Here is an 11,642-nt window from a genome sequence, read left to right on the forward strand (position 1 = left end):
AGGCTGGCGGGAATTCCTGTCATCTACTGTCCCGCCAAAATTTGTACTTCCCAACATCATATCTCCGCTGTGCTGCAACTGAGGGACTCCTAGTTTCTTTTAAATGTAGATGAAAGATTGCCAGTGAAAAAGCACTAAGAACTATTGTGTTTTTGTCTGAAATTGCCACACATGTCTTTGATTAAGAACACCTATTTTGCCAAAATTTATCAACGCAACACACTCTCTGCGAGCAGAAAATCGCCCTCTAGCCCATCCTTTCGGGGTTAATGATCATTTAGAGAATGCTATCGAAGAGACTGGTTACGTGATCTTTCAACAAGACAGCTGACACCACCAAGGTCATCAAATCCTGGTTTCAGGATTGTGGAATTGAGGGGATTCCTGATTGGGCTAGGAATTCACTGAACTTCTCACCCAGAGAGAACCTCTGGGCAACATTAAAAACCAAGATAAGGGAATCAGACACGTCAACAATCCAAAAATTGGAAGGAGAGCTGTAGCATCCCTAGGAAATGCTTGACCCCACTATTCTGAAATAATATATATATATATATATATATATATATATATATATATATATATATATATATATATATATATATATATATATATATATGAGAGAGAGAGAGAGAGAGAAAAAGAGAGAGATTAATATTAACCCAAAATTTGTACCTTTGTTTGAGGGGCCAGAAGCTATGTCCCCCTGGTTAACTCCATGACTGTCCAGGGGCAGGGGCTGAACATCTACTGAGGCCACTTTGACTGCTGCCACAATCTCCGGTTGGGAGAGCAACTTTAGGCCCACGTCGATATTCAATCATGAGATGGACAAATAATCATCTCAGAGTTAACCTATTGATATTTAGTATGGCCATCTATTTCTCTTGCATGAAATAAAACTGCACCACATATACATTAAGCTTACTTTTGTTGGAAACATTATGGCTGTGGTGTGACCATGGAGGACTGGACATTCAGGCAGAGGCCGATTTGTTCCATGCCCAGCGTGTGCTCCACAACCTGTGAGATGGATTATTATCACCACTGGTGGGCAGTACAATGACTGATGAAAGAATATGGATGGCTAAAAATGAGGTCATGATCATTACTAGATAATAAATTCCTCTCTAAGCAAGGCTTTTGAATTGATAATTAGTGATGTATTAGTGCTTTGGAGTTAGCTGCTGCACCGTTTTTATTCTATTTTTATCAAATAATAGTTTTGAACACTTAGTCCCTTACTTTTAAGTGATACAATAAATTATAGAAACCTCAGCCTGCCCTGAATGATAACTGCTCTTCACTCATAGTACAAATAGCTTCTTTTGTCAAAGCCTTACTTCCTCAATGCTTGACTAATCATTGCTTTAAAAGGCACATTAAAATATGAGGACAAGATAAATTATTGAGAAATAACAGAAAAAACAAATTTTAAGGAGAAAGATAATCCATTGAAATGGACTAAATGGCCCATTTGAGCTTAAAAAAAATAATAAAATAAAAAAAGCTGCAGAGACCTTTGAGTGTTTGTGCAAGTTGCTGTTTTCCATTTTTGTGGGTAAATCAGTAGTAGGTGGAATAGGAGCTCCAGCACTTGAACTGAACACTCCTGCCAAGTGGCCTGTAGTAGTGTACTCAAGAAGGGCATCCAGCATCCAAAAACAGTCCTTTTGAAGGTGACTGTTGTCCAAGCAATTAGAGTCCCCATACACCACTAAACGGCCGAGGCTCTGACCCTTGTCAACAGAGTCAGCAAGATTATTGCCCTCCGTCTGCAGCAAACCGAGGATGGGAACATCTGTTGGTGGGGAAAAAAACAGTCAGAAATATCAAGAAGTAAAATGAGTAAAATATATTCAAATAACTAAATAATTTGAGTGTGTGTGTGTGTGTGTGTGTGTCATTCTCCAAGGGTCTGATCACATGCTGGACTCAGTCAACAGCCAGTACCCTCCCCAAAAGAGCTTGGAGTTACATATTGATACATCAATATGTACTTCACTGTTCCTCCTTTGCTCAAGGGGGAACAGTGGAAAAACTTTTCTGCCTCAGCAAGGTGTAAACTTTAACCTGGCAGTTTGAGCCCATTAGTCCATCACACCCTGGAGCAGTGTGTGTTCATTAAATCCTTAAATCTATAACATCATCATTAACATTTCCAGGAATATTTGGAATATTTGGGGTACAGTTTACCTTGAACACTCTCAGTCTCAGCTTCCAACATTTCCTTGGCATGGTCATTGAGGGTTTTGCGTATCACTGTTCCCTCTCGTGGAAACTGTGCCAGGGAGGATCCTGTGGCATAATACATGTCCCTGTCACCCAGTGTGAAGTCCCCCTCATAAACACCATCACTGAGGGCCACACCCCAAAACCCAAGGAGATAGTTGAGGGCAGGGATGTTGCTGCCCCCTGTGACGGGCATCCACAGTTGCCTGATGGAGATAAATTTTCATTAGATAATAACAGTAAAGAATAATTTAGTTTTTAACAAACTGACCTCTAGATGTGCTGGGATTGTGGAGGAAAAGTTTAATGATGCACTCTAAGAAGACTTATTTTCATATTTTGATTTTATTTATTTACAAGCTATGTAGTTTATCCTAACACATGGTGGAGAGTGTAGAGAGTAAAAGATGCTGTGTAGGGGATAATAAATCCATTCAAACACTATCCATGACTACAAAATCCTACATAGTTACAACAAACCTTAATAAGTACTAAGTTTCCACATTGTGCCAACAGTTAGCACTCTAATGAGATTTTCAAAATGTTTGTTTTTAAGCTCATCAATTTTCTTTCAAGTCATGCTTACATAGTCCTTTGCCATGCCTAACCAACTTGTATGTCATCCCCATTGCTTTCACAACCACAACCTTGCCATTACTTTGTCCCATCTACTCAGTCTTATTCTGCCTGAGATACTTTCCTGTAATTTTCTTTTTTTAATTTATTATATACCCTAAATCTTCAACATATTAACACTGAGGTTTGTAAACCCTGTGTAAAGTTCACAATAATCAAGTGTTTTAGAATACCTATTATTTTTTCTCAGTAGAGCTTGCAAACGAGGCATATTGGACTTTATAGTCACAAAATACAAGAATGAACTGTACATATCTTTCCAGAGAATACATGAATATATTTATATTTTAACTTATCTACTTGAAAATAAGAAAACTACTCACTTGGTATTTTCATCATAGAACTTCACTTTCTTCATAACATGAACATTGTACCAGTCAGCAAACACTATGATAGATAAGCCTTTCTCAACATCTTGTCGTAACTTTGTCACTTCTTCAGGAAAATACTCTTCTTCAGGATCAACAATCATCAGTGTTCCATACTTGCTTGCATCAAAACAAGTGAAAGGAGATCCTAAAACCTCAACATAGTATCCACTATTACGTAAGTGCTGGTACATGTCTTTAAAGTTTGTATGAATGTGGTCTGCATTCCAGTCCAGAGGGTCATTGTTCATGCGCAAGTTGTCTCTGGGAAAGTATCCAGGTGGGTAACGCAGGTTGTGGAACTGGTCCCACAACACACGTTTGTGTCTAGGTGGTGTGGGAATCATTTTTGCCTTGACAGGCAATTTGACATGAGAAATTCTTGGCTGTGTTTCCCCTTCTTCTGGGGGAGACTCCACAGTGATGGAGATGTGCCCTCGTGCATGGCCTTCCCAGTCCTTGCCACTCTCTGCCACAGTGATCCACACAGCAAGATGACCTGACCATGGCCATAATACCTGAAAAGTCAGTTACACAATTTCATCTTTGTATTACTTTGCCTCATAATTTCTTTTATCTATTACTGATTGATATGTTTTGAAAGTTTGATAAGTGGTAAATACCCTCACTGAAAGAAAACCTTAACACTTATTATGAAGCATATTATTTCACTTGAAGTATTTTACATGAAGATATTTCAGACATGCACAGGGCATCATACCTCTGAATAGGTAAAGGCAACTTCAAGATGCTGTCCAAACTGAGGAGTGTATGGATGCCAAATGGGCTTTTCCACAATGCGCCCAGATACACCCATGCCATTGAGAATTGTGACGTTAACTATGATAGGCATGGCACCATAGTACAGAGGCTGAGTGCAGTATGGCCACATGTACTGACACTCAGTGAGATCTATGTAGCTGGGACTTAAAGAAGCCTGAGGTTTATATTTGGAAAGTACTTGATATGCTTTCACAAGGTCAAGTTTGCCATGTCCCTGTTCAAACATGTTTACTCCTGGCAACCTGCGTGCTGAAGCCATCAGAGCTTGCTTCATGCTGGCTGGGTTAATAATGCCTCCTCGGTGCAACACTCCACTGAAATATATTGAGTTTAGTTCATACCAACCAATTAATAGTATTCCACTTAAAATCTAAATATAAAGAAATATTCCAATCAATCACCTCAACTCTAAGAACTAAAGGAAATGCAAAATATTTCAGAGCCATTAAGTGAGAAAAATAAATATCTTAATGCTACACTTCATCTGCTTATGACAGGATTACTGCGCAAAATGTAAATTTTATAGAATCATTTGGAAATATTTTTTTCTGGTATACTTCATATATATATATATATATATATATATATATATATATATATATATATATATATATATATATATATATATATATATATATATATATATATATATATATATATATATATATATAAAGGACTAACTCATCTTATAGATGTCACTAAAAGTATCATCCCAATTCATTATAAAGCCAAGTCTAGACAAGAAATTATGAGGTAAATTATTTATAGGGTAGGGGAGGGGAGGTATATATAATAACAGAAAAATACTGTCCAAATACCTGGCTAAGAGAGTGACAGCTCCAGCAACAACTGGAGAGGCTACTGAGGTGCCAGAGAGCTGCCGGCACTTGCCCTCCATGCTTGATCCTTGCACCAGGGACCCATAGGTCACAATGTCAGGCTTGACACGCCCATAGCTGTTAAAATAAAACACTGAAAGGTTTGACACTGTAACTCCATCCAAGTCACTGTTCCCAAAAAATTATGAACTATGAAACAAAATTCACATGGACAATTAAGCAACTTTTTTTTCCATGATTTGACAACCTACCCCTGAGGCAGTTCCCAGGTCGTCATGCCTCTGGATGAAAAACGAGCTATTTGATCCTCAAAATTTATGCCACCAACACCTATGACATCCATCTGATCAGCCGGGTTGTTCAAAGTTCTGAAAAGTCAACATGTTACGATATTAGAAAGATGAAAATGAAACACAGCTTAAATTCAGTTAATGTTGAAATACTAAAAAATTATCTATGCATAATGACCCTTCAGACAGTAGTCTACATGTATGGCAATACATTATACGTAGACAGTTATAATGAAATATACAAACCCATAAAGTGGTCCATCATTGCCAATGGCAGACACCATGATGACTCTATTTGCTGTCAATTCCCATACTTTGTCAACAAAAGGATGATCCATAAAATCAGGTCCACCGATACTTAGGTTCAACACATCCACCTTCTTAAGAATTGCATAGTTGAAAGCATCTAAAAACCAAGATGTGTAAGAAACCTGCCGGATCAAACATAAATTTTAGCAATAGACAGATATCAATATTACTATTAGCAAAAATATTATTTTCATGAAACTCAAATAATATTCCAGAAATTGCACTACATGGAAATAAATAAACTCAGAGACAAGATATTTTAGTTCAAAGTGTTTTCATGTTGTAACTCACCTGATTGTTGGTGAATACTCTATATATGTGCAGCTCAGCATCAGGGGCAAACCCTAAACATGTTTTCCCACTGGAGGCAATCACCCCAGCCACAAAGGTGCCATGGCCTAAGCCGTCATCCAGAGTCTTCTCATTTGTCCAGTTGGTTCTCTCCTTGATGCGCTTGAAGTGAGGATGGGATTTAGAAAGCCCAGTATCAAACACAGCTACCTTGACACCAGTACCTGATTGAGGAAGTAAAAATTATTTTAACTTAAGACTGAAGAGTTCACAGTGAGTGTCAACACCATAGAAAAGGGTATGCAGCCTGCCTCACCTGTAATGCCCATACTCCAAAGTACATCTGCCTGCAAGGTGGTTGTTATTTGTCTGGGGATGGCACGTAGAAGACGCAGCATTTGAGTGTCTCCCAGTGGTTTGCCAAAATGCTGTGCCCTGAAGTCATGGTATATAATTTAGTCATTCCATTTATCATACAGTGCATGTATAACATTTGTATTGTGTGTAAAGTTATGCTGGTATCTCTGTGGTGCAACAGATGAATAGCTTTTAATTCCTCAATATGGTCACAAAGCATTTGACTGTAGAGCAGATAGAGCATTATGAGTTTGAAATTCTGTTCATGAACCGATTTGTTTGAGAAGCGAGACATTCGAAAACCAAGGTTTGACTGCATTATAATGATAACAAAAAAAATATTACAAAAATGGAGCACCTGTCAGCAGAAGGCAGGAAACAAATGGTCAAACTTTGTGCACTAGCATATGTTTGTTGTGCTACTGCACTTTTTATTATGACTATGATAAATTGTGTAGAATTGGCAGAACTGTGCTTTGTTCTTAAAATGAGGGAAGTGGCAGTACAGCATGCCACTCTTTACAGAAACTCAAATTTCTATCCCGTCATGAGTTCTGCCTCTGTCACGAAGACCTAGTGTCAGTATTCACATATCCTAATACATTTTAGCTATTGTATTTCTTTATGCTTTATCATACTTGGTATTATCAGTTCAGAATTATAAAAAAGAATTATGTGGCTGACACTGACCTTATCAAGAAACCATAGCTGGGCACGATAACAGAAAACCTTATTCCCGATAACCGATAACTGATAATGAAAAACTTTAACGGTGATAACCGATATTCGTTAACTGGAGACACAAATATAGGCGATAACCGATATAAATCCACAATTCCGATACTAGCTAGTGATAAGTCCGATAGGCGACAACGATACTATATTGATATTTCAAATAAAAAACATAGATGAATTCAAATTTTCATTATCCGTATTTTAGAAAACTTACAAAACCTGAAAACCACACGTTGACACGTACCTATGGAAGGTAATACTAGAACGATATGGAATTGTATTATTTGGCGTTTCACAGTCAAAGCTGGCATTTTTAGAACATTGAACTGATGCTCAGATGTCAGACTCAGAAGTCTCACAAACCTTTTAAATCAAGAGTTGCTGAAGGCTGAATCAGATACATTAGGTTATCTCAGCTGTTTCTAGAACCACACTCTGTACAAGTTGTATTTATATGTACAGAGTGTCGTTCTAGAAACAGCGAGGATGGTGGTACTCTGTTTGATTCAGCTTTCCAGCAACTCTTAATGTGTTAAAAAGCTTTGTGAGGCTGTACAGGTCTACACTTACTGGTCTGAGCATGCCCAGTTCACGAGAGACCAGTGTTTGTAAACAAAAGCGCCAGCTTTTGACGATGGGTCACCAAATAACACAACACCGGGAGCTTTCAATACCATGGCATGCTCACAAACGAATATGGAATATCAAATTTGAGGCAATGAATAATCATTTTGGGGGCAAAGTTAAATGATTTATTCTCTTTGATAGACTGATTTTTGAGTAACAAAAAAATAACCTAGTGTTTTAATTTTGATGATCTAAGTATGAAATCTCTTCACCGAAGATATTTCATGCCCCGAAGTTTTTTCATACAACACCGGGCCACGCATGCGCAGTAGGGAGACTTTTTTTTCTGAGAGGCGGAAAAAAGTAGCGATTATCACTAGTTTGCTTACAAAAGTAACGAAGATACCGATATATATTTAAATAAGTAGCGGATGGCCAATAACCCGATTTTGTTATCAGCGATAAAGTATCGCGATAACGCCCAGCTATGCAAGAAACTGAAATTTAGACGTGCATTTATAGATTATGCCTCAGCATTTATCTCAAGGTATTTGAATGTGTGAATGTACGTATATCCTGGAATTAAGAAATCTAATAAACACTGTGTGTGTGTTTGTGTATTTGTGTGTATATTTATATATATGTGTAATCACTCACCAGTGTCAAAGAAGAGCGGCGCAGGGGCCTTGAGGCTGGCCAGGTGCCGTCCTCAGTCTCATCCTCACTGCACTCTTTTCCATCGCAAGGCTCATCACCATTTTTGGATTCAGGTTTTGTATTGTCATCACTGCTCTCAGGCAACACATTGTCATATTCCAAATCACTCTGTACTTCCATACTATTTAAGGAAGACTCTGCTTCTAAGGTCATTTCATCAGAGTCACTTATATTGAAAATTACATTTCCATCCCCAGCATTTGAAACATTAGCAAACATTTGTCCATCCCAAATGTCCGATTCTGATTCATCTTCAGTGTCATTAACAAAATGGAGATGACGTATAACCATGCGTTGGGCAGTCACTCTCTTAACTGCTGGATGGTCCTTTAATGCATCCAGCCCTACATTTTTGTGAACCTCTTGAATCTGTAAATGAAACTGGTTATATATCACACCAAATAGTGAAGCATGCTTTTAGTCAATGCAGATCTTTCTCATTTTTTTGTCTGAAGACTCTAAAGGATTGGGTGCTTAATAAACATTTTTTTGAACTTATATAATATCTACCTGTCAACCTATGATGCCTTTTAATTTAGAAACTCCCTGAGTAGGACGGTCATGGCAAAAGAATCTTCATTCCCTCCTATTCACATACTTGATTGCCTATCACCACCACCTCTCTTTCAGATATTGCTCACCTTATCAATCCACCCAACCACTGGCCTCTCTGTCACTTCATTTGACATTCATGCACCCTCTTTACAACCTTGTTATTAGGCAATCTTGCAACATGCCCTTTACCTCCATGCCCACACTTCTTCCTCTCATGATTCTCTTGAGTGAACCAATGTTCATACATAATCCTGCCCCAAAAACGTATCTCACCTGAACCACATCGAAGTCACTAGGGTAGTCGCTCGCTGGGTTGTTGCGTGGCATCACCTCCCATCGAACCACATTGGACTCGTTCAAGGCTGCCTCAATGAAACGCTCACGAGCCTCTTTCCTGTAGTATCCCTTAAAGGCCACTATGTACTCTAAAGACACAAATAATGCTGCAGATATAGTGTAGCAGAGTAATGGCATCATTCCAAATAATCTTAAAGGTCATTATATAGCATTAGCTTGGATGTGCATTGTAGGGTACTGCTATTAATGGCACAGACAAATATATTTATATCCATTAAACATGTTAGTCTGTATATTTAAATCAAATCAGCATATTTAAAGCTACAGAATGAAACTATCTAAATATTTCTGTTTATGCAAATATTAGACACTAAAATGTAAAATAAATAAGTATATGTCTGTAAATACAATGACATAAGAATATAATTAGATATACATATTACAGTTATAACACGGAAAACATACCATTTTCCACGATGCTGGTAGAGTATTGGATCTTCACGTGTACTTCTTTATTTTTTCCACAGGGAATTGGTTCAGATTTTGTATCACTCCCAGTAATTCCATCAGTGTTACTATTTTTTTCATTTAAAAAATTTGTTGAGTCTGGCTCTGTCAAAATACGCAGTCTTCTTGCGTTAAAAATTAACTGATCATCACCATCATCAGTACTACTGTCACTATTTATTGCCCCTAGCGTTGTTCTGCTCAGCAAACACACCACAATCACAACGAACACAAAACTCCCTCTCCAGTCTGGTCTCCAGTTGAATATATTTTTCAATATGCACCAACTGTTGCCCTGTCGAGTTCTTGTCTTTATCACTTGTGAGCCACAAAAACACTTAGGCTTTCTTCCCTCTGATTCAGGGTCTTTGATCAGTGGAGCTACATGATGGGGGGAACCACCATTTGCAACTACTATGTTGCTTGCAGCCACATGATTTCCATCATGGGGAAGAATACTTTCAGTATGAAGAGCTTCATTCGAAGTCCGTGCATTATCTGCACAAAGATCATTTTTCTTCCATCTAAAATTTGGCTTCATTTTGTTAAGTCAACAGTTTCTTTTCAGATGTTCTGCAAGACAAATATTTGCTTGTATTAGCATTTGAATATACAATTGTTACCTATGGACTAAAACTGATAATGGTAAAAGTGGAAAAAAATAAGAGTTAGGGTTGCTGTTGGTAGCATAAGGTGAGGATCTGACTCTTTTTATAAATAGCCCAAGGGTCTTGATTTTGATATATATTATGAAGAATAATACCCTGATCATCATACCTGAAAATATAATGAATTATGTATTGTTTTTCTTTTTATGTTTATTTTGTTTTTGTTTTTAAATTTTAAAGTCTATCTACTCTCATTTCTGCACCAATTTTTTTGTACTTTGCACACAAAATTTATAATCTTCCTAACAAAGTTGGTAAAAAAAAAAATTGTTAAAACCTTTTCATTGTCGCAAATATTATATATATATATATATATATATATATATATATATATATATATATATATATATATATATATATATATATATATATATATATATATAATATAAAATGAGAAAATTTGCAATCCAGACTTATTTGCACTATATTATGCAAAACAAAACAAAAAATTATATATATTGGTAAATTTTTTTTTTTTTTTTTTTTTTTTTTTTTTTTTTTTTTTTACAAACTTTGTTCTCGAGCATCATTAGTTTTTAACCCTAAATTTCTAAGACAATCGTGCAAATACTAAGGGAGGAGATGCATTTTATGTATTATTACCCCTAGTTTTGAGGAAACAGTGAGTAAAGATTCTTTTCCATTTTCATGTCATAAGACAATCAAGTAAATAAAAACATAAGAACGTAGGAGTCTGCAAGAGGCCGGTAGGCCTGTACAAGGCAGCTCCTTTGAACCTAGCTACACCTCAGCTTATTTACAAAATTTGAATTTTACTATAAATACATATTGCATTGAATAACTTCCTTTCAGCTACACAGCATCAGTGTAATGTGTGAGCTCTTTCCACAATTTTCCTAGTTTCAGTAACCCTTCCCACTACCAGGTGCTTTGTTGGGGTAGAGAGAAACAGAAGCTTTGTTATTTTTTAGCATCCCTTGTCGACACAGTAAAGTACATGATGCGCCATTAAAATTTGAGAAATGAAGCAAAAATATATGAGAACTTGGTAAGGGTATTATTCTCGAGGGAGTACTGTTGGATGTGTGTAGTGATTCTCCATGATTACCGAAGCGAATATGTTTCTGGAACAGTGATCTCACTGGTGGTGACTGCGGCAATGAGTTAAGTGGTAACCCATCCTAGAATACCTAAACATAGTACTCACCTGCTCCACATCCCAGGGTAACAAGAATAATGGACACTTTATCCTGTAATCTGTTTATCTTGAAGAAATATGAAGAGACTGTCAGTATGAGTGCAAATAGCCACTTTGTAAGGAAATAGTCCATATCAAACATTCACTGTAATATTGGTCATCCTTATTTCATGTTTTTTGGCCAGTTCATTAGTCCAACAGTCATTGTAAGCTCCTAAACCAAACTACATTCTCCACAATGATCTGTTATTTCTACTCAATACCAGATACTAATAAAGAGATTTCGTGTGTGGTGTCCTCAAATTTCCTCCTCCTTATATCAATGTCAAACA

The 11,642-nt window shown here is 37.0% G+C and overlaps 1 protein-coding gene across 1 annotated transcript in view; it reads right to left on the bottom strand.

Moving 5' to 3' along the window:
- Positions 1-287: 287 nt before the first annotated feature.
- The window catches only part of LOC127003415 (membrane-bound transcription factor site-1 protease-like), a 12,113-nt gene continuing 758 nt past the window's right edge, over positions 288-11,642 (bottom strand). Inside the window, 16 exon segments of the mRNA XM_050870482.1 lie at positions 288-352; positions 676-778; positions 961-1,023; positions 1,521-1,801; positions 2,197-2,438; positions 3,192-3,754; positions 3,958-4,333; positions 4,838-4,975; positions 5,110-5,226; positions 5,395-5,579; positions 5,749-5,972; positions 6,065-6,140; positions 6,142-6,183; positions 8,065-8,493; positions 8,953-9,104; positions 9,442-10,056. Coding sequence (XP_050726439.1) covers positions 288-352; positions 676-778; positions 961-1,023; positions 1,521-1,801; positions 2,197-2,438; positions 3,192-3,754; positions 3,958-4,333; positions 4,838-4,975; positions 5,110-5,226; positions 5,395-5,579; positions 5,749-5,972; positions 6,065-6,140; positions 6,142-6,183; positions 8,065-8,493; positions 8,953-9,104; positions 9,442-10,024 — 3,639 coding nt within the window. The 5' untranslated portion in view covers positions 10,025-10,056.

This window comes from Eriocheir sinensis, chromosome 1, assembly GCF_024679095.1.
Source record: "Eriocheir sinensis breed Jianghai 21 chromosome 1, ASM2467909v1, whole genome shotgun sequence".
In the NCBI taxonomy this organism is placed as follows: domain Eukaryota; kingdom Metazoa; phylum Arthropoda; class Malacostraca; order Decapoda; family Varunidae; genus Eriocheir; species Eriocheir sinensis.